The sequence below is a fragment of the Serinus canaria genome, chromosome Z, assembly GCF_022539315.1.
Source record: "Serinus canaria isolate serCan28SL12 chromosome Z, serCan2020, whole genome shotgun sequence".
Lineage (NCBI taxonomy): Eukaryota > Metazoa > Chordata > Aves > Passeriformes > Fringillidae > Serinus > Serinus canaria.
Genome location: NC_066343.1, coordinates 12,215,355 through 12,239,287, shown reverse-complemented (window position 1 = coordinate 12,239,287; position 23,933 = coordinate 12,215,355). Strand labels below are relative to the sequence as shown.

At 47.8% G+C, this 23,933-nt stretch overlaps 1 protein-coding gene across 1 annotated transcript in view; it reads right to left on the bottom strand.

Moving 5' to 3' along the window:
• The window catches only part of LOC115485572 (serine/threonine-protein kinase PAK 3-like), a 132,801-nt gene extending 115,642 nt beyond the window's left edge, over nucleotides 1-17,159 (bottom strand). The window contains exons 1-2 of the mRNA XM_050987304.1: nucleotides 17,031-17,159; nucleotides 16,644-16,781 (exon numbers count right to left, since the gene is read on the bottom strand). Coding sequence (XP_050843261.1) covers nucleotides 16,644-16,781; nucleotides 17,031-17,123 — 231 coding nt within the window. The 5' untranslated portion in view covers nucleotides 17,124-17,159. The remainder of the gene's footprint in view (nucleotides 1-16,643; nucleotides 16,782-17,030) is intronic.
• Nucleotides 17,160-23,933: the final 6,774 nt, after the last annotated feature.

The window sequence follows — 23,933 nt, the reverse complement described above, 5'->3', positions numbered from 1 at the left end:
TGCGCAAGTGTGAAGGAACTTTGGACTCAATTAGAATACATTTTATTACAAAGTGGGGGTAGGTGGGTAAGGTAATGAATATGTATTAGGCGTTTTGGGAATTATATGAATAGGTAAGACTTTTTTAGATAAAGAGCCAGAGCCTGTGATTCTTCGCACATGTCTTTGGGACAAGACCCCTCGTGTGCCTGGCACTGTAATTAATCTTCTAACTTTAACTAGTGGCAAGTTCTATTCTGTGCTTCACCACGATGGCTCACGATACCAACCACATGGCAACAACACATGGTTTCATTATGCATTGTTCCCCTTTCAAAGGTTAACTACCCATAGATTGACCAATCCATTGTTTCTCTTTCAAAGGTTCCTACCCATTGAACAATACACTTTTCTTCATTTCTCGTGGACCTGCTCAAACATGGATCAAATATGACAGACACAACTCCAGTCCCTGGCACAGTTGTTTGCAAAATATCCCATTCCTCAAATTCTCCTTTGCTGGTCAAGAGCCTCCTAAACCACTTTCTTTCCCTTGAATGCATTCCAGCTACCTACTTAGATGGAACACTCTCTTCATTCTCAAGGCCAAGATAGCCACTTGCACACATTAAGCACTGCAATGGGGGTATACGGGACCAAGCACTGCCTACTAAAGCTAGGGGAATTCACAAGATTAAGCCCCATTTTTTACGCTTCAACATTTTCCCAACACCTCTCCTTCTGATCCTAAGAATCAAACACAAGCATTTTGCCAAAAAGTCCTGCCAGTGCTATTGATGAGACACATTGAAACTTTCTTTCTGAAATTAATGAAGAAAACATGGATTGCCTACTGAAATTATTCTGCTCCCTTCCAATTCAGTTCACTCCTCAAGCAAAACCCTCAGGCACATCCCCGATTCCTACTGTCCCAGCAGCTCAGAGCTGCATTGCGCAGCGCTTGCTGTGTGCCAGACAGCACAAAGCAGGCTGGCCTGGTGGCCCTGAATATTTCTGCAAAACACTCTGCATCTCACCCCTTTGCTCTGGCTCGGTGCAGAACTGCAGGATTGCAGGCACTTCCTCCCAGAGCTGCGTCAGGCACTGGCTCCTGCAGATGTGACATGCCGAGCTGTCACTGCCACCCACCGGCCTCGCTTCCCCTGGCAGAAGTGCCGTGCCTGAAGGAGGCTGCCCTGTGCTCCAGCCTGCCCAGCAGCCCAGAGTGCTGCACACACTGCTGACCTTTCCGAGGAGTTACAGAGCAGGCGGCAGAAGAGGAGGAATCCTCAGCCAGCCCAGTGGCCCTGGGCTGCCCTTCGCCTTGCTCCGCTCCTGGGCACACTCCAGACAGCCAATGCCTCCAGTCCGTGAGGACAGGAACTCCAGCTCTGCCTGCAGACCAGCGGACAAAGCTGCACTTTTCCTCCTCCTCCATGCCACTCCTGGAAGTAGCAGCGGCATGTGCATGACATGTCGGTTCTTCACACCCGAGATGATTTCTAATAAAGGCATTAAAAGGAGAAAGATCTCCTGCCATATTTATTTCAGCTGGGCACTCATCTGGGATAACCATGCCTGAAGAGGACACCGGAACTGGGACAGCCACCCACCCTGGACCTCCAGGGCAGCTGGCTATCAGGACCAGAGAAGATTGGCTTGGGACCAGTGACGCTGAGGAGCACTGGACTGGTGAGAGTGTCCGGCGGCGGGAGTAGGCGCGAGCGAGTGGAGTGTGAGTGAGACGGGGGCTGGCAGCTCGGACCCTCGAGCGAGTGTAGACCCTCTAGTACCGCGGTTTGGGACTCCCGCGAGGGAGCCGGCCGGGAATGGGGGGAAGCGTTTGGGATCAGTGGTTGAGGCACCTCCTAAGGGGTAGAGAGGGCCCCTTTTCCAGGCGTGCGGAGGAACTATATTGTGAGTGGCATGCAACCCAAAAGTCCTGACAGGGGAAAGTCAGGCAAATCGCAAGTCCTGGAAAGGATTTGGGGCAAGCCCAAAAGTCCTGCAGGCAAGTTAAGTCCTGACAAAGGAGGTCAGGCACAAGTCAGCAGAGGAGGCCAGGATCTTGAGCTTTTAAGTCCTGACAACCTAAGTCCTAGCAGGAAGTTAGGCAAACTAAAGATCAGGCAGTTCTTTTAAAGTCCTTAAGAAAGGGTTCAGGCAAAGCTGAGTTTCGGTGGAGGAGGTTGAGACTCCTCAAATAGGATTTTTCTGAGTTACATGTCAGTGCATTTCTTCTTGAGTAGAGGCACCTTTTTTGAGTAGACGCACCTTTTTGGGTGAGACCCAAAAAAAAATGGGAGGATGTAATAGTAAGAAGGGAGGCAAGAGACTGAGGAATATACCCCCTCATAATCCCTTATGTGAACTGCTAGAGAGATGGGATTCTACAGAGGCCATGGAGGGATTAGATAAGGTTAAGATGATTTGTTACTTTTTAGAAGTCTGGCCAGTTAGATGCGCAAGGAGGATGGCCGTGGTGTGGGACAAAAGACAAGTGGATGTGTCAACAACTGAGTCACTACCTGACAGCTCGAGAGGATACAGATCCCAAGCAAATATTATATGCAGCTTGTTGGTTAAAGAGTGCTATTGAGGATGAAGGTGTGTGAATTTGTAAGGTGCAGAGGAAGAAAGAGAGGAATGAAGGAGAGGATGCTGGAGTTAGAGAGATTAGTAAAAGGTGGGACCCCCTGGACTGTTTGCCTCCTGATGCCCCTCCACCTTACCATCCTCTTCCTTGGGCACCTCAAATGGCAGATCTAGCTCTTCCCCTGGCTGCCATCCCATTGCTCCTCCTCTAATTCCTTCTTCTACCTCTTTGGCTTCCTCTATGGTAGACCCGGTATCTCCCCTGGTGGCCACTCCCTCACCATCCCCTTCGGCTCCTCCACTTGCTTCTGCACCACCACGAGTGCCTACTCCACCTGTTGCACTCTCCACCCCTTCTCCAGCTCCACTGAACATGCACTCCCACTTTCTCCCCCTCCTATTGCTGTCCCTTTACCTCCTCGTAGTTGGAAATGCCTCCTTACCTGGTAAACTCTTATCACCAGATACAGCTGTTGACCTACAGAAAGTCCAGCTTAATGCGAATATCCTTCAAATGAGTAGTTTTGTGTCTGAGGATGGGCCATACTGTGGTACCTGATCCAAAACCTCCAAGGTAGAAAGACTTTTTCCCTTCAGAGAAGTTCCTATGGGAGGAGTAGCGGGACGTGTTGGCTTTGTGAATGCTCCTCTAACTGCTTCAGAGCTGAGAAGATTCAAGAAAGAGTTAGGGAATTATTCTGAGGACCCAGTGGGCATGGCCAACCAAGTAGATCAATTCTTAGGTCAAAATATCTACACTTGGGAGGAGATGAATTCCATTCTAAAGATATTATTTTTCCCAGAAGAGGTCCAGATAATTAGAGCTTCTAGCAATAGAATTTGGGAAAAAGATAACTGTCTGGGACCCCAAGTGCCATCTGGTGTACAGAAATTGCCACTAGCGGATCCCAACTGGAACCCTAATCAGGAGGAAGGGGGTATAGCCTATGGTGTACTACCTCAAGAGTGGGGAGGCTGCAGGAAACCCGTGGCTTACGTCTCCAATTTGTTAGATCCAGTGGCTAGAGGCTGGCCAGTTTGTATACAAGCAGTAGCAGCTACTGCTATCCTGATAGAGGAGACCCAAAAATTGACCTTACAAGGAAAAATTAAAGTACATACCCCTCAGAATCTTAAGACAGTGCTGAGCCAGAGGGCACAGCAGTGGCTAACCAATGCAAGAATATTAAAAGATGAAATAATACTAATGAACACAGATGACTTAGAATTTTTCACATCAAATGCCCACAATCCAGCACAATTCCTTATGGGAGAGCCTATAGAGAATTTAGAACACGATTGCCTTGAACTGATTAGCCTTCAAACAAAAGAGAGGATTTAGAAGATCAGCCTCTAGCCACTGGAAGAATCTTGTTCATAGATGGCTCTTCGAGGGTAGTAGATTGAAAAAGAGCTTCAGGTCATGCCATCAGAGATGGAGAAACTTTACAAATTGAGGAAAAAGGGAAACTACCACCAAACTGGTGAGCCCAAGGTGAAATATATGTTCTTAAAAAAGGATTAGACTTACTGGAGGGAGACCGGGGAACTATTTCTACAGATTCCCAATATGCATTTGGGAGAGTTCACACATTTGGGAAAATATGGGAGGAGCGTGGGTATCTAAGCTCAAAAGAAAAAGCTTAGCCCATGAGAACCTGGTCAGGTCCGTATTAGAATCTCTACAGAAACCAACAGAAATAGCAGTGGTCCATATAAAAGGGCACCAAAAAGGAGACAATCTTGAAGTTAGAGGAAATCGACTGGCTGATCAGATAGCAAAAGAAGCAGCTTTAGAACCAGAGGATCCAGTGAAAGCTTTCAAAGCAGAAACCACACCTGAGGAGGGAGAAAGAAGATAGGAACCCATATTTAGTGAAAAAGAATTGAAGGTTATATAAGATTTAAAGTTACACCAAGGGCAACAAGGGAGGTGTTTAACCTCAGATGGACGGGTGTTTTTAAACAAAGCACTTGCTCGGACAGTGCTAACAGATCCACATAAATTAACCAACTTGGAAGACCAAGGATTATGTGATAATTTCTTAAAAATAACCTGTGCATAGGCGTACATGGCCTGGCAAAAGCAATTACAAAAGGCTGTTTAATTTGTCAAAAAGTAAACCAGAAGGTCATGAGAAAGGTAGCACCCGGAGGGAGGGAATTAGCTCTGCTAAGATCTTTCCAGGGCATACAGATAGATTTCACTGAGATGCCCCCAGTGCAGGGATACAAATATTTACTGGCTATAGTAGATCATCTCACCCATTGGGTGGAAGCCTTCCCGACTAAAAGGGAAACAGCCCAGGTCGTGGCAAGAGTAATCCTTGAGAACATTATCCCCAGATATGGAATGGTGAACACCATAGACTCAGACCGAGGTGGCATGAACATTGCAAATATATAATCCAAGCTTTAGGAATGAAATGGAGATTACATACTCTGTGGCACCCCCAGAGTTCTGGGAGGGTGGAGCGGATGAACAAAACTCTCAAAAGTGTATTAATTAATTGATGGAAGAAACAAAAATGAATTGGCTAAAGTATTTGCCCCTAGCGCTTTTGCGCATCAGAACAAGACCCTGACATAGGGATTTCACCCTATGAAATGATGTTTGGACTGCCATTCTTGTTAACACCCTATAGCACAGGAGACTATTTGGAAGAAGAAGCAGCTGCCAGAAAATATTTAGAAGTCATTCGAAGAACCCTGGAAGGACTTAGAAAAAGAGGACACCTCCCCCAAACTTTCCCTCTTGACACCAAAGTACATACCATTACCCCCAGGAGATTGGATTTTGATAAAATCCTGGAATAGTGGACCATTAATGCCTAAATTTGAAAGCCCCTTTCAGGTACTCCTCATTGCTAATTTGGCTGTGTGGACCAGAGAAAAGGGTTGGACCCACATCACAAGAATAAAAGGAGCAGTCTCACTCCTGGGTGTTGGACAGGATTCAACATCAGTTTCTCCCTCTGGCATTGGACCAGATTCCACACTACTCTCACCCCCTAACTCAGGACAGGATTCAACCACATCACGAGTTAATTCACCTGAGTATACCATTATAAAACAACCGGAAGACTTAAAGTTGACTCTCAAAAGGAAGAGCCAAAAAGACTGATGAACTGAATAGGGAAAGAGTTTGGTATCAGAATCATGCCATATCTTAAAGTGTTTTAAGACATTTCTGTCTTCAAAAAAGGTTTGTAACAAAGGTTAAAGACTATTAATAAGTGATTCTGATTAAGTTCTCCAAATTTAGTACCAAGGACTCCAGGTTAATCTTCTACAGAGTACTCCCCTAGGAGAAACTAAATTAGGAAAGATGGACCAAGAGAGGTTTAACCAGAGAAGCAGATAGAAGGAACTCTAAAGAGCTTGAAGGCTTCTTCTTAGTAAAGTCCCCAAGGGGCAAGGCCGGGTTGGGAGGTCGTGCAAGATGACCCATGCCAGACTCTTGGGATGGGTAGTTATGATGGCTTTCAATGCAGCTGGTGCCCTGGGAGCCCAAGAGAGCAGTGCAGTAAGTGCTACCAACCCCTCTATGAGGAAGAAGAAGTAAGTTCCTTGTTGAGAGTTGACACCAATTTTAACACTAGTTGTGTTAACTTCTACCAACCGGTCCTTTGTCAAGAGGATGAGAAAATATAATAGATAGCCTGGAATACCGCCACTTTTAGGCAGGGACTCCTGGCAGAGTGCCCTGTCGGAGAAGCCTGGTTGCGCGTTGAACGTGATGTTACTGAAGCAAGCCTGGTACATCTGGTCAAAGAGAAACAGATAGTAAAAGGAATAAGAGAACAAGACCAGTTAGAGATAGCCCGAGGTAAGAATCTATTCATAGATTCAGTGGAAAAAAAATCAGCCACAAACTGAATCTATCTAAACCTCTGGACTTTCAAGAGATTGGTGGAAAAAGGTCGCTTTCCTCACTGTGTGCATACTTGCTGGCTTGCTCTTTTTACCATGCTTTTTTCCTGCTTAACTAAAATGGTAACATCAGCCATGCAGACCAACCTAGAGATCTCTAAAGAAATTAACCTGAAGAAACCAGAAAAGGTAATGAAGTAAAGTAACCATGATTACAGGAGGGCTCAAGAAATTTATAACCAATACAAAAAATTAAAGAAACTCTATGTTCATGAGTCAGAAATTGCAAGTTGATGCGGGCTCAAGTTTAAGCCCGATCAAAGAAAAAGAGGGTGGACTGTTATGAGTAGAAAAGTTTCCCATTTTTTTTAAAGGTTGCAGAGTTCACAAGTTAACCCAACTGTGGCCAGGGTGGAGTTCTAACTGTTTGCTGTTGATGGTTTCATGTTGTAATCACCTGTTGTTAATAGTTTTTCATTAACTACTTGTTGTTGATGGTTGGGAATTCACCTTTTAGCCGAGCAACACACTGCTGCTTCCTGGAAAAGGGCACCTGGGACAGTGAAGAGGAGGGGACAATGGGGTTGGCATGCAAATGGGAAAACCCCTCACCAAACCTAGAAAAAAACCCCTACAAACAATGAGCCAACACGGAATTAAGAGATCAAAGTGATGTCTAGGCGTGAGGAACTGAATCCAGGATCCACTAAGAACCTTTTCACCTTTCACCTTAACCTAAAAAGATGTCGCCTAGAAAGAGGACCCCAAATGTCAAACTGAAAAACTGGGAATCTCCTGGTGCTCTCTGCCTGCAGACCAGCAGACAAAGCTACACTTTTCTTCCTCCTCCGTGCCACTCCTGGAAGCAGCGGGGCGTGTGCGCGATCCGTCGGTTCTTCCCACCTGAGAAGGATCTCCTGCCCTATTTATTTCACTGTGGTCTGGAGAGGATGAATGAAGAAGAACCTTCCCCACTTACAAACCATACCAAAGAAGACATAAGTGTGACTTAGCACCAGTTAAAAACAAATGGTAATTCAGAAGAAAATGCAGAGCATTCTGAAGGGGTCAGAAGGAGGGGAATCTCCCAAATGAATTGATGTTTTAGAAACTTTATTTAATAAAAATCCTACACTATAACCTATACTATAAACCTACTCTATAAACCTAAACTACTCAACAATCCTACTCTACAGTCCTACTCTACAATCCTACTCTAAATTGGCTATAGAGATAACTTCTTGATTATTATATTCTTCTTCTCCACTGCTCCTTCGTCTTCTTTTTGACTGAGTTGATGAGTGGTGCCAGGGTGGATGCTGGCTTGGCTGTTGTCACAAATGGATGCTGTCCACAGAAAAAAAACAAAACATCAGAAAACAGTGAACCATGACTTTCCAAGCTCAGTGCTTCACAGACTCAATCAGGATTCCTCTGGGTCATAAAAAGACCCAGAAAGTAGAACGATGGGACCATGTGCTCCCCAGTTGTCATGTGCAGGACCTTGCCATCACAGGCAAACATGGCCCAGAATCCCACTTCATCTCTTTATTGTGATGGCTTCATCTTGCTGGGATTTTTGCCCTGCTAGTGCTCTAGAAATGGTGTTTCTGTCCCTGGTGTTTCTTTGTTTCAGGAAACTCCAATGACTCACATAGGTCCCTGCCTTTGAAAGACAGGCACTGTGCTGATTTTCACAGGGACAGAAAGCAGTGTCTACCTTTCCATGCCCTGCCCCTCCTGTGCTGGAGGGCACCTTCCTTCCCAGCAGGGCCAGCCCAGTGGCACTGGGTCCTGCAGTTCCCTCTCTGCCACAACCTGGCAGTGACCCTGGGGCAGTTCCTGTCTGCTTGAGCGTGCCAGTCAGCAGATGGGGCTGGGACAAGTCCCTCTCAGCTGTCCCTGTTTGCGTGGCAGAAACCTCTAAGGGTGGGCTGGGGAGCACAAACCAGGGCCCCTCAGAGGCTCAGAGTGAGCCCCCCACAGCCCCTCCTGCCCACAGCCAAATCTCTGACTGCTGGGCCAGGACTGGCTTCCTTGGGTTCCTTCACCACCACTTCATGTCTCTGTACCCTCATTGCTCTACTTCAATTCTTTTGCCATTAGATAAAACTGAACACCCCACCAAATTACAGAACAGGACGAAACAGAAACAGTCAGAGGACAGAGGACCTGTCCTTTCAGGAAATGCAGGAAGAGGGGGAGTTATTCAGTTTTGTGAAGATCAAGCCCCAGGGAGACTTTTTTGCTACTTTCTAGGAATTCAGAGTAGCTTTGAAGAAAGTGGGGGACACGTTTTTTAACAGGTCCAGTTAGAATAGAGTGTGGTTGATATTTTAAATCCAAATGGGAATCAAGTCAGAGCTGGGCTAAGGAAGAACTTGTTTACTCAGAGCATGGTGCCACCCTGGCACAGGATGTTCCAAGAGCTTGTAGGAGCCCCGTTGCTGGAACCATTCCCGTCAGGTGGGAAAGTGCTCTGAGCAACCTGATCTCTTTAAAGATGTCCCTGCTCATTGCAGGACACGTGGAGCAGAGGACTTTTACAGGGCCCTGCCAGCCCAGCCCAGTCTAGGATTCCTCACCATTTACATTTGAAGAGCACCAAGAGTGGAGGTGAGGAGGAAGAGGGCTCATCTGATGCCTTGGACTTCAGTGGAGGAGGAGCCCATCCCTCGGACCCTGTTTCACCTGCAGCCCCTTCGCATTTTACCTTCAGGAGCTCCTTGGCAGACCAGCGACACGTCACATCTGTCTGCAGGCAGCAGCTCAGGAAGTCACGCAGGCAAGGTGAGAATCGGTTGGGCTGCCGCAGCCGTGGTCTCTCTCCCCTGGCTGTCAGGAATTGAGCCTGCAGAAAAAGGAAACACCAGGCTCCACCTGCTTCTTTCCCATCTGTAACTGCTCTCCCGCATCCCATTGTTTAAGCTCCACTCCGCACTGGCAGTTTCTGCCCTGGCAGAGACCCAGAGATGACTTTCCTTTACCAACCAAAATCCCAAAGCCTGATGCAGCCACCGCTTTTCCAGCATTCAGCAGATCTTGCCTTGGCAGCCGAGTTAGTGGGAGCTACATCAGCAAAGAACATTTCCTTCCCTGAGGATTCACACCATCTTGAGGCGCTTTCTGGAAGAGGGACTTTGCTATACTAACTACTATTTCCAAGGATTAGTACATGAAAGATATCTCTGCAGTGCTTGTTGGTCCCTGAAGCACAACTGCCATAAAACAAATCTCATTGAGCTTCTTGTCCTCTTCTAGGAAACAGTGGTAAGTGAAAGGAAAGAAAGGAAATCCACCATGTATTCCTCAGGAAAGGAAAACAACATTTGGAATCTCATATCCAACACAGAGACGTCAAAATGCACGCACAAATATATTGAGATGAAAATGCCTGCTTGGGTGCACAGGAGCCTCATGTAGCTCTGTCTCTCAGCTGCAGGTTTCAGCTTCTTTACGTGGCAAAAGGAAACCTTTTCATGGCAAATCAGAAAAAGAAGTGCCATGCCTATGGTTACCCTCTGCTCATTTGGATACTCAAGGCAATGCCTTAATGGTGTGCCCATTGTGGAAAGTGTTGGGTAAGAAATGGGAGGTTTGGCAGGATCTCCATGACCCCAGGCTGCGGCCTGGTCTCCATAGAAATGCCCATCACAATACTAACAGCTCTGTGCTGGTGGCACTGAAATGGATGGTGACCAAAGAGACTTTGTTATTATCCTCTTCAACCCATAGGAAAATTTCCAAGCCTAAAATAACAAACACACTCCGCTTGAGTAGAAATAATTATGGCAGCTTTCTTTCATTTTCCCACACCACCAGAGGCCACAAAGGGGGTTTTATCCTGTCTCTCTGCAGCTGTGCTCAGCCACTGGACATGGTGGGGAGCTGGAGTCCTCACTTTCATTAGAACTGTGCAGGCCAGGGATGGTCCTACTCCTGTGGTAAAGGAACACAGCACCGGTGTCAACTGCCCACACTGGATCCCAGCCCAGGCACCTGGCTGCAAGCTCATCAACTTGTTAACGTACCAAGAAACAGCCAAGGCTTCAGCGTACAATTCTAACTGCAGTCAAAGAAAAACACATCCTAAACTTATCCAGGCCACCCACACACATGACTGAACAATGTACAGATGACTTGAAAACCTGAAAGTTTGTAAGACCCACAAGATTTGGAAAAGATGTTACAGTATGGAGGAAAATTGATGTGCTGTGGTTCAAAAAGGAAAAAGAAAGCAGGACTACTTGGGCAATGCTTTGGTGGCTGTTTCTTTTTCACTTTTTCTTTTTCTGTAAAACTGAAACTGGGAAGACTCAACCTCCATTTTGGAGGATATTTATCACACATCCAACCGTTCCACTGAAAAATTCTGGTCCTTCAGAGACAGAGCTCCAACAGGGTTCAAAAAGCAAATGAGAAATGTTAGGCATGGCTGGAGGCCAAAATGGCAAGTTTCTGAACTGGTTGAACTGGTTAGGTTTCTGAATTTTCCCTTCCCTTCTGATGCAACCAAATCTACAGTGGATGCTGATGTGCTGCAGGGGTATTTTTAGAAGGGGACCTTGGTGGAAGTGGTGCCAGCAGATGGCAATGGGATTTTGTCCAATGGAACAAAGAACGTGGGACAGGTGAGAAAGACAGTGGGATCAGTGAGTATTTGCTCCTTACCGAAACAGGAGTTGCATTCCTGTAAGGAACTTCTCGTTCCACCATTTCAATGCCCACGATTCCAAAAGACCATATGTCCACTTTGGGGCCATATGGTTGACCTGTCAGCACTTCAGGCGCCATCCACCCAGAAGTGCCGGCCACGGAGCTCCGTCTGCTCTGCTCAGGGGTGAGCTGAACAAAGAGGCCAAAGTCAGCTGTGGAGAAAACAACAAACCATGAAAGCCAGCTCCAATTAGGAAACCAAGCAAATGAATTCCCTCCTCTCAGGCTAAGGATGTGCTGTTGAATGTCCTGGAGAACTGTTCACGCTCCGTTTCCTTGTGGTTTTAGCCAAGGAAGTATGGAATTGGCCACTTCCAAAAAATCCCAGGTTTTTTAACACTACTCACAGCAGTGGACTTTATTCCCCTGAAGCTTTAGATCGTGGCTGCCTCCCTCTGGAAGGGACACAGAGGCAGACCAACAGCAGTCTTGACTTCTTGGGGTTCCTTGTCATACCTCTGTGCACGTTGCAACTGTGCCCTCAGCTCACAGCAGGGGTCCTGCACTGCCACCAGCTCCATTTTTGGAGCTCAAAGCAGCCCCACATCCCTGGAACGCTGCACCTGACCAAGAATATACTGACCCAGCTTGACAGAGCCATTGGTTCGGAGAAGGATGTTGCAGCTCTTCACATCTCGGTAGATCACATGGTTTGAGTGAAGAAAATCCAGTCCTTGCAGGACACTGAGAGAGAAAACAGAAACAGGAGGGCAAAAATTAGTGATGTGATTTCATCACACAAGACAGGAAACAAAGAACCTAAAAGATTCCCTCTCCAGGGGAATGGGGAGTAATGGCAGAACACAGGTCCTTTGGAGCTTGCTGCTCCAACACTTGCAGAGCAGGACCTTTCTAAGGAAAGGCATGTCAGCTTTTGAAAGAGCAACAGCACCTGCTCTTGTAGACTGTCCCCTGCAAACCAGCCAGGATGACTCCTGCTACAGTGGACCTGCTATCTCCATGCAGAAGACAAATGAGGCTTTTTCCAAGAAAGAAAAACACACTCCCTTTGGTGTGAAGCAGATCACTTTTGGGTGGGAGGCTGCATGACAAAGGTTTTATTGCTCGCCTCAGCACAGACTTGGAAGTATCACATCAGTCCCCTTCCTGAAGCAAAAAGCATTTTGGCTGCACTACTATCCTTTTCAGCTGAGGACTGTGAGAAATGAGTCTGTCTGTTTTCTTTGCTCTTCCTTTCAAATCCTGCCACCAGCACCTTTGCTTTCACAGGCAAGGAATGCAGCAAAGACAGGCTCCAGGCAAATGTTTAGAGAGGCAAGGTGGACCACAGCAAATACAGGAGGCAGAGCAAGAGTACAACAGCAGGAGATAAGAGTACAAGCACTGAGTACAGTGAGTGCAGGGGCACTGGCAGGCATTTCACTTGAGATGCTTTGACTTGCCCATAGCATACCAGCCACACAGAAACAAAGCTTGGCACGTGAAACCTCTCCTGTTCTGAGCCCCTGCTTCCCAGACAATCCTGCCCAAGCCCTTGGAAGCACAGATGCGATTGCTGACCTCCCGACTGATGGCTGCAATCTCATCTTCAGACAGGTGGGTCTTGCTGATGATGTCGCTCAGAGTGCCTCCATCCATGTACTCCATAACCAGCCAGAGTTCCTCACCCAGAAGGTAGCTGAAAAAAGGAAACAAGGGCATGGAGTTGAACAAGCGTGGCTAGGTTGTTTTCTTGACTGATTCTTGTTTCTAGGTCCCTTTGTGAGAAGGCAAGAATAAAAGGAGTAGACATTCCCTCTCGGCTGTGCATTGTTTGCAATCTGTGCAGTCTCAAGAAGAAAGGCACAGCCGTTAAAAAGGAAATGTCTTAAATGGCCAGCAAGTAAAAAATGCAGTTTAATAACAGCTAAAGAAACTATCTCACTGTGTGTTTCTGGAAATAAGCACCCAGTCTTCCTGGCATGCAAAGCAATGAAAAAGAGGGGACAATCCAAGGGAAATCCATGTTAGTTTATCCAGTCATAAAAAGATACTTGAAAAAAATCAAGTCCCAAAACACAGTGGTGGCTCTGAATTTACAGGCTATTGATTTAGTAAGACATGACTGATCCAGGTTTTTGAATAATTCTCAAACTATGTATGCCAGGCAAGACTCATGCAGACAAGATGCACTTTCTTCCCATCCATTAGAGATGAGCACAGCAATAATAATTAGTCAATAATGACAGCTCTTTTTTCTGCCAGTGACCAAAGTGGGATTTTACCTTGCATATTTGCTATATGTAAAGAAATATTCAGAAAAACTCACCTGTCTAAGTAGTTGATCAGGTTGGGATTGCTATTAATTTTCATGACCATGAGTTCATTGACTTTTAGTTCCTTCTTCCTTCGCCCTTTTAGATTAATTTTCTTTATGGCCACCTAAAATGAAATTGAAAATCAATACCTTGAGAAGCTGGTGGCACAAGACCACAACACACATGGAGCAAGTGATTTTGCAATGACACAGCTGGGCTGTGCCAAACTGCCTTGTGATTAGGCACTGTGGTAATTAGGAGCTGACATTTCAACAGCCCATTTCTCTGCTTCCTTGGGGGCAGTTACAGGAACCATGGGGCCACTGACATTTTGCCTTGTCCACTTGGTAACAGTGGTCTCTCAGCTATCACCCCCAAAGCTCTGACCACACTCTCTGCTGCTTTGTTTGGGATTCAGAAGAAGTAACCCATGCCTTAATACTCTGTGGATAGATCTCGGGCTATGAGCAGGGCTTAGGTTTCTGGCTAAGGAACTACCAGAAACTTTCAGATGTATTTGCTGGCAGCCAGAAATGAGAATTCAGGACTCTGAAGCTGTCGCCCCAAAGAGCAGGGAGGTGCTCTAAGGAAACACCTTCATTTTGGCAACGGCGAGTGAGTGAGCGCCTCCTTCTCTGGAAGGAACCGCTGCCCTCCGTGCCTTCCTTCCGGCAGCTGAGGAGGACAAAGACTGTCCCAGATGTATTTTGCAGACTGCTACCAGTCTGTGCTTCTTGTGCCTTTCCAGCACAGCTCTACCCAAAGCTCCAGCCACAGCTCACACCAGAGGGGAAAGAGCAGCAGAGTCTGCAGGGGCTGTTGACATTTACCTCTCCTCCTGTGGCATTGTCGAGTGCTCTACAAACATCTCCAAAAGTCCTAGAAACAAAACAGAAGCAAAGAAAGTAGAAGCCATTTAGATCTTGCACTGAAAGCCAGCCCACACAGGACATCTCTGCTGGAAGTGCCTAAAACCTGCAGGATGCAGGAGAGCTCTGCCAGAAGGCAGATGATGCATTTTCTTCTCAAGTGCTTGGGCACTGGGCCTGTTCCTGAAGCGCTGGGGTTTACTGCCTCTGCTCAAAACTAGAACTTCTGCTTTCGTCTCGGATTTCAGCTTCTAAACTGTTCAGTCTTTATCCTGACCACTGAGTATTTCCTTCAGCCAACTCTTGGAAAGAAATGTTCCTGAGAACTGTTATCTGACAGCTATCAGGGAGGAGGTTTCTCTTTCAGACAAACAGGTTTCTTCCCCTTTATTAGTGTGGCAGTATGATTAAGAGATATACAAAGATGCTAAGGAAATGAACACAGAACTTTCCCATACATGAGAGACAAAGAGATTTTCTTTGCTGCAGGCAAGACTTCGGCAGCATGGAGGTGTCTCTGACAATGCCTTCTGAGCACACACACGAATTCTGAGCAGCACTGAGAGATGGGACAATCTATCCCCAGTGTGTGAACATGGGGAGAGATGTCTGTTTGCAGCTTGCCTGACTTCACGCTGGATAGACATTCCACCAGAAAAACACCTGGCCCATGGTTGTGTAGAAGTAACTGAGGTTGGACTCACCCGCTGCCAATATATTCCAGTTCAGTGAATTTCATGATGGGATTTTCCTTCTTCACTATTTTCCCTGAGGGAAACAAAATGCAAGATGCTGACTTTAAAGTAGAGATAAAAAAGCTTCCAGGAGATACAAAAGGCAGCCCCAGTGCCTGGAGCTCTGAGCCCTTTATGGTCAGCTGGATAACAACAACAATAATCAGGCAGACAGCTCTGAGCACAGGTGGCCAGCACAGAGACTGATTTTCTACAGCAGCTCCTTTGGGGAGTCCTAAATGTCCCTGTGACACCAAACTCAGGAGAAACATTTGGTACACCTGTGCTGACACGTGCACACACTGCACTGTCCCTCAGACAGGAAACAGAGCAGACGTACTCAGCAGCTCCAGGGAGTCACCCTCGGTCTCCTGTTGCTGAGCAGCAGCTGGGTCAGCGCGGGAGGTGAACAAACTGCCCCGGCTCCACTTCTCAGGTTGGGGAGCAAAGGCTCCTTTAGACAATGCTGCTGCTGCTGCAGGTTTGGTGACAGAGCCTGTGGAGATCTGGGACAAGAAATGAGTTTATGTCAGAAAGGTAGCTGGCAGAGATTTCCCTGAGATCCCTTTGTGAAATGCAAGCCCTCAGGAAGGTGCTGTCAGCCACATGCAGGGCTCTTAAATGTTTTTTTTTTCTGATATCCACTTCTCAAACTGGATGGGTCAAAACCAAAGGCTAGTTTTACTCAAGTTCATGGCCAGATTCATGTTCCATTTTCATGGATTTTCTGAAGGATGACTGCCACAAGCACCATTCTACTTCCTCTCAAGGATTCCTTTCCCCCTCCAAGGGCTGCAGACACACTTGCAGCTCCTTGTTCAAATGTTCCACCTCCACCCACTGTGTCTTCTTTTCTTGCACCATCTTCAGGTCATGCTCAACCTGTAGCACTTCTGGTGGGGACAGTACCTGTGCCTCACTCCTAACTTGGGGCCCTTCATGGCCAGACATTCGCTGGAAGTCTTCGCTGGCTGCCAGGTGAGATGTCAACACTTGCACCTAAATGAAACAGAACAAAGCAGTCAGACACTACAGCTTGTCCCTGTCAGCCAAGAGTCATCAACTGTGAGAAAGGGGAAAGGATAGATTGACAAGGGATACAGAAGGCTTGTTTCAATCTTCCATCTGGGTCACCATGTTCCTCTGTAAAAACACCTCAAGAAACAAGGAGAGCAGGAACAGGCCAGCAGGAATCAATTTGGATGACTGCTGGCCAAAAGGCCAAAGGACAAGTCCCACTATCCAGGGCAGCAGTAGAGAATCAGCACACCAGGAAATGTCCTTCAGAGTGACTGTGCTACACTCTACCTCAGGATGGCACTCAGAGGCATCACCCCACTCCCTGTTGCTCTGCATTGGAAAGGCAAGAAGGGCAGAAACCACCAGTTTGGTGACTGCAGTGACTGCATCCCTCTTTCACTCACTTGCTTTTGTACAGACTGAGGGAGGCGATTAGCTTTCTCTCTGATGATTTTCATTTCTTCCTCCATCCTCTTCTCCCTTGCCGTGATCCTAGTGTGAGCTGTCTGAAGCTCTGCGTTCAGCTGTCGCTTCATGTTCTCTATAAAACAAGTGAGAGGATGTTTTGTGAGTGGAGTGGCTGCCACTCTTTCACTCACCTGCTTTTGTTGATCGCCCCTCTGCTGATGGAGATTCTCCTCTTGAACTCTTCTCATGTCATCCTTGTTCTTTCTCCTCACTGCCATGATGTCACTCTGAGCTTCAGGCAGCTCTGCTTGTGCCTCTGCCCTGATGTTCTGTACACACAAATGCAGAGCAAGTGACTGGCAGCTGCCATCAGGCTCAGCTTTTTCCTCTTGCAGCCTCAAAATCACATTTATTCAGCCAAATCTTTCTGCTTCCCTTACCCACATCTGCTTCTCATGCAACCCTCCTGTCCCAGTGCTGTTCTCTGCAGATTCCAAGGCTCTATGCTTCCGGTGCCTGTGGGACTCCTGGCCCCCTCTTCCTGCCCTTCCCTCTGTCACCTGGCCAGTCAGGCTTACCTGGCCATTCTCCTGTGGCTCTTCCACCTGCTGCCTGCGCTGCTCTTCCTGCTCTTGGGCTGGGAACAGCTCTCCCTGAGACAGGCGTGGCATCTCTGATAAAGCAGTCTGCTCCTGCTCTTTCTCTGGAAGGATCTGCACAGAAAGCAAGAGAAGATGGGTTTCAACTTTCCATATGACCTTTGTGGGCCAAGACTCAAGGACTGATGGGCTCACACATTCCCAAAGCACTGTACTGCTGCTCTGCTGGGTCATTCTCTGCCCATGGGGAAACACAGATTCCAAAGTGACCCTGGCCCTACCATCAGGGGCCACCTGGGACTGAAGCTCCTGAACAGCTTCTCAGGCAGCTGACAGGGAAGGTGTGGCATTTCTCAAGGGTCTGCATTTCTCCCTCTGCTTCTGCCATGTCCAGTTTGTCTTTCAGTGGTGACTGACACCCGCCCTGTCACACAGCTCCATCCTGGCTCTCAGGTGGCTTCCTGTGTAGCTCACCCCTTGTGAGACACATTGCTGGAGTTCATGTTCTCTTCACCAGCTAAAACATGGAATACATCCACCTCTCTAGGACAGGCAGAAAATTAAAGAATTGTGGGCTTCAGGGAAGAAGAAGCTGGGAGAGGAAAACAGCTCTGAGGAGAAAAAAACACCATATCTGGAAAGGGAAACATCTCTGCCTGCTCAAAATCAGTCAATGGAATGTGTCTCCAATCCTCTCCTGAAAAGGGATGCTTTAGGTGAGCTTTACAGCCCCAACTGCTTTGGAGCAAAGCTGGGAAGATTAAATTATGCACATGTTACATAGCATAGATAGATAGATAGATAGATAGATAGATAGATAGATAGATAGATAGATAGATAGATAGATAGATAGATAGATAGATAGATAGACAGATAGACAGATAGAAAGACAGATCTCACTCTTAAAATTTCTCTTTACTATCCTTTCTCTTGATAAACACATAAACACTAGGTAGCAGTGCCCCAGTCAGTAGCAATCAAGAACTCAGTGTCCTGCTGCTTTTAAAAACAACACTCTTGGAGAATATGGAGTGTCGATCCTTATAGAATGTGATGAAATCAACTGCACTGGGAACTGCACTCTTTACACATCTGTGCTCGGACAAGATCTCTGTGAGTTGACCACACACATGGTGCATAAGGGGCTGTAAACAGAAATGCAGCCCAGCCCCTTCCAGTTCCACTCATCTCTGAGGACCAGCTGGAATGCAAGGCCATTGATCACCCCAAATCCCAAACACAACAAAAACCAATTCCCCAGGCTGCAAAAAGACAGAGGTACTATTAAGGAGAATGAGAAGTTGAAGACATAAGCAAAGAGACAGATAAAGAAAGGTTCCTTCTGCACAAAGGACTGTGCCACAAATTGTGAGTTCACATGAAAAAATATTAGAGACTCGAGAACTGTAAACATCCAAAAAAAAGCTTGCCTAGACTTTCTTCTAGCGCTAAAAAAAATGAAGGAAAGATGGACGAAAATCAACAAAATCAACTCCCTGCAGCTTATCAAAAGCCAAAAGACAGCTGGCCCAAAAAATGACTTTGTAGAACAAAGAATTACTCAAGAAAACTGAAGGCCACTTTCACAAGCAAAACACACCTTTCCATAAGGGAACACGAACAAAAAAACCACCTGACCTCCTCACTACCACCTGTGCCCTTGGCCATAGCACTGCAGAAGCCAAGAGACAGAGCTTCCCTGAGACAAGCAGCCAGAAGCACAACCACAGGAAACAGCCCCTCTGGGACCGCAACATGACACCTCAAAGGCCAAGTTCTGCTGTCACTGCCTGCAGGAAATCCCAAGCTCCTGGCAGGACTCCTGCACTCAGCATCCTCAGCCAGCAACAGCAAAGCGCTGGCTGCTCCAACAAGTGCAGCTCTGCCTTGCACCTAAGACAGCACCACCCACAACTGGCACTCACGGGCTCGGGATATCCAGGCTCCGGTGTGACCACTGATATGGGCTGGCGGTCATCCACCTCAATTTGCTCCTCTTCGCCTTCATCTTCTCCAGGAGCAGCAGGAAGCCAGGGGAGAGACGGCTCTTGGTTCTGTCATCTGTGGCAAGAGGGAAGCATGAGGAAAAGGCCATTACCCATCATTTAGAACCTCATTTCTCTTCAGATCTACCACCACATCTTCTGAGGAGAAAAAGAAACATTGCCTAGTGATAATGGGATTCAAAGTCCCAAAGACCCAACTAAAGTCGGCCACATCAAAAGAACTCTAGATTGATATAAGCTTGATTTTCCTTCCTGGCTACTATCAGCAAGAAACAATGTCGCTGTAAAACAGAGCTTTTAGTTCTTGAAAGCTCTGAAAGGGCAAGCTAGGAAGGACTCAGCAATGCCTTTGCTACTGCTGCTGAAGACCTGGAAAACTCAAAGTGGATCACAATCTCATCCAGTGCAGGAGAAAGGCAGGAAAACTTATGCAGAAGCATCTTTACTTCCTGGAAAAGGAGAAAATCAACAGGGCAAACCTCTCGTAGAAAACCAACAAGCCAGAAGAAGGAAGTGTCAATCACTCCAGCGTCCCAAGCACTTGCATGCACAGTGGCAGACTTTTGGAACAGAAAAAGCCTTTGTGCTGAGCAATGTCATGCAGGGATTGATGGAAGTCTGCCTGAAGATCCTCAAGAGACTCCCACTCTCCAGGTTAAAGCGCCCTCAGCACCTCCTCACTGGCCTTGTGCTCCACCCCATTGCCCAGCTCTCGTGGCCTTCTCTGCACACACTCCAGCCTCTCCATCACTTTCTGATTCCCAGGGCCCACAGCTGCACACAGCACTCCAGCTGTGGCCGCAGCGCTGCCCAGCACAGGGCGACGCTCACTGCCCTGCTCCTGCTGCCCTACTGCTGCTGACACAGGCCACCATGCCATTGGCCTTCTTGGCCACCTGCTCCCAGGTTGCCTCTTGTTCAGCTGATCTCCTGCAGCACCCCTGGCTCCTTTGGACCCACACAGCTCCCCAGCCACAGAGTTGCCCATTTGACTGCAAATACAGCATCCACAACTTCTACATGGCCTTCCTGCTCTGAGCAACACAAGGCTGCAGTCAAGGACTTGCAGCTTCAACCCCACTCCAGGCTCCAAGGCACTCACTAAAGCTGCAGACTTCATCACAAAATGCATCAACAGAAAATTGCCTCTTCTGCTGTTTACCGCATTTTCCCACACAGGACAAGAATGGCCCAACCACAGCTTCATAGAGAACACAACCATCTCCTTGCAGCTTATCAAATCACAAGGACAGCTGGCCCAAAAAAATACTTTGTAAACTGAAGAATTACTCAAGAAAACTGAGGGCAAGTTTCACAAGCAAAACACACCTTTCCATAAGGGAACACAAACAAAAAAAACCACCTGACCTCCTCACTACCACCTGTGCCCTTGGCCATAGCACTGAGAAGCCAAGAGACAGAGCTTCCCTGACACAAGCAGCCAGAAGCTCAACCACAGGCACCAGCCCTTCTGGGGCCTAAGCATGACAGCTCAAAGGCCAATTCTGCTGTCACTGCCTGCAAGAAATCCCAAGCTCCTGGCAGGACTCCAGCACTCAGCATCCTCAGCCAGCAACGGCAAAGCGCTGGCTGCGCCAAAAAGTGCGTTCTGCCTTGCCCCTAAGACAGCACAACCCACAACTGGCACTCACGGGCTCGGGATATCCAGGCTCCGGCGTGACCACTGCTATGGGATGGCGGTCATCCACGTCAATTTGCTCCTCTTTGCCTTCTTCTTCTCCAGGAGCAGCGGAAGCCAGGGGAGAGACGGCTCTTGGTTCTGTCATCTGTGGCAAGAGGGAAGCATGAGGGAAAGGCCATTACCAATCATTTAGAACCTCATTTCTTTTCAGGTCTACCACCACATCTTCTAAGGAGAAAAAGGAACATTCCCTAGCGATATAGGGATTCTAAGTCCCAAAGACACAATTAAAGTCGGCCACATCAACAGAACTCTAGATGATTTTCCTCCCTGGCTACCATCAGCAAGAAAAGATGTCGCTGTAAAACAGAGCTTTTACTTCTTGAAAGATCTAAAATAGGAAAGTAGGAAAGTGGCAGGAAACCCTTTGCTACTGATGCTGAAGACGTGGACAACTCAAAGTGGATCACAATCTCTATCTGTGCGGGAAAAAGGCAGGAAACATTGTGCAGAAGCATCTTTGCTTCCTAGAAAAGGAGAAAATCAACAGGGCAAACCTCTCCTAGCAAACCAACAAGTCATCAAGCCAGAAGAGTGAAGTGTCACCCACTCCAGAGTCCAAAGCACTAGGATGCACTGAGCCAGACGCTTTGCTAGGGAAACGGTCTTTTCCTGTGCACTATAATGCTGACATTGATGGAAGTCTGCCTGAAGGTCACTCAAGAGACTCCCACTTTCCAGGTTAAAGCTCCTTTAGCACCTCCTCACTGGCCTTGTGCTCCACCCCTTTGCCAAGCTCTCCTGGCCTTCTCTGCACACGCTCCAGCCCCTCCATCACTTTCTGCTTCCCAGGGCCCACAGCTGCACACAGCACTCCAGCTGTGGCTGCAGCGCTGCCCAGCACAGGGCGACGCTCACTGCCCTGCTCCTGCTGCCCCACTGCTGCTGACACAGGCCACCATGCCACTGGCCTTCTTGGCCACCTGCTCCCAGGCTGCCTCTTGTTCAGTTGATCTCCTCCAGCACCCCTGGCTACTTTTGACCCACACAGCTCCCCAGCCACAGAGTTGCCCATTTGACTTCAGATACACCATCCAACATTTCTACATGGCCTTCCTCTTCAAAGCAACACAAGGCTGCAGTCAAGGACTTGCAGCTTCAACCCCACTCCAGGCTCCAAGGCGCTCACTAAAGCTGCAGACTTCATCACTAAATGCATCAACAGAAAATTGCCCCTTCTGCTGTTTGCCGCATTTTCCCACACAGGACAAGAATGGCCCAACCACAGCTTCATGGAGAACACAAACACCTCCTTGCAGCTTATCAAATCACAAGGACAGCTGGCCCAAAAAATTACTTTGGTGAACTAAAGAATTACTCAAGAAAACTGAAGGCCAGTTTCACAAGCAAAACACTCCTTTCCATAAGGGAACACAAACAAACAAAACCACCTGACCTCCTCACTACCACCTGTGCCCTTGGCCATAGCACTGAGAAGCCAAGAGACAGAGCTTCCCTGACACAAGCAGCCAGAAGCTCAACCACAGGCACCAGCCCTTCTGGGGCCTAAGCATGACAGCTCAAAGGCCAATTCTGCTGTCACTGCCTGCAAGAAATCCCAAGCTCCTGGCAGGACTCCAGCACTCAGCATCCTCAGCCAGCAACGGCAAAGCGCTGGCTGCACCAAAAAGTGCTTTCTGCCTTGTCCCTAAGACAGCACAACCCACAACTGGCACTCACGGGCTCGGGATATCCAGGCTCCGGCGTGACCACTGCAATGGGAAGGCGGTCATCCACCTCAATTTGCTCCTCTTTGCCTTCTTCTTCTCCAGGAGCAGCGGGAGCCAGGGGAGAGATGGCTCTTGGTTCTGTCATCTGTGGCAAGAGGGAAGCATGAGGGAAAGGCCATTACCAATCATTTAGAAACTCATTTCTTTTCAGGTCTACCACCACATCTTCTAAGGAGAAAAAGGAACATTCCCTAGCGATATAGGGATTCTAAGTCCAAAAGACCCAATGAAAGTCGGCCACATCAACAGAACTCTAGATGGATATAAGCTTGATTTTCCTCCCTGGCTACTATCAGCAAGAAACGATGTCGCTGTAAAACAGAGCTTTCACTTCTTGAAAGATCGAAAATAGGAAAGTAGGAAAGTGGCAGGAACCCCTTTGCTACTGCTGCTGAAGACGTGGATAACTTAAAGTGGATCACAATCTCTATCTGTGCGGGAAAAAGGCAGGAAACATTGTGCAGAAGCATCTTAGCTGCCCGGAAAAGGAGAAAATCAACAGGGCAAACCTCTCCTAGCAAACCAACAAGTCATCAAGCCAGAAGAGTGAAGTATCACCCACTCCAGAGTCCAGAGCACTAGGATGCACTGAGCCAGGCGCTTTGCTAGGGAAACGGTCTTTTCCTGTGCACTATGATGCTGACATTGATGGAAGTCTGCCTGAAGGTCACTCAAGAGACTCCCACTCTCAAGGTTAAAGCTCCTTTAGCACCTCCTCACTGGCCTTGTGCTCCACCCCCTTGCCCAGCTCTCGTGGCCTTCTCTGCACACGCTCCAGCCCCTCCATCACTTTCTGCTTCCCAGGGCCCACAGCTGCACACAGCACTCCAGCTGTGGCCGCAGCGCTGCCCAGCACAGGGTGACGCTCACTGCCCTGCTCCTGCTGCCCCACTGCTGCTGACACAGGCTACGATGCCCTTGGCCTTCTTGGCCACCTGCTCCCAGGCTGCCTCTTGTTCAGTTGATCTCCTCCAGCACCCCTGGCTACTTTGGACCCACAAAGCTCCCCAACCACAGAGTTGCCCATTGGACTTCAGATACACCATCCAACATTTCTACATGGCCTTCCTCTTCAAAGCAACACAAGGCTGCAGTCAAGGACTTGCAGCTTCAACCCCACTCCAGGTTCCAAGGCGCTCACTAAAGCTGCAGACTTCATCACAAAATGCATCAACAGAAAATTGCCCTTTCTGCTGTTTGCCGCATTTTCCCACACAGGACAAAAATGGCCCAACCCACAGCTTCATGGAGAACACAAACACCTCCTTGCAGCTTATCAAATCACAAGGACAGCTGGCCCAAAAAATGACTTTGGCGAACTGAAGAATTACTCAAGAAAACTGAAGGCCAGTTTCAAAAACAAAACACACCTTTCCATAAGGGAACACAAACAAACAAAACCACCTGACCTCCTCACTACCACCTGTGCCCTTGGCCATAGCAC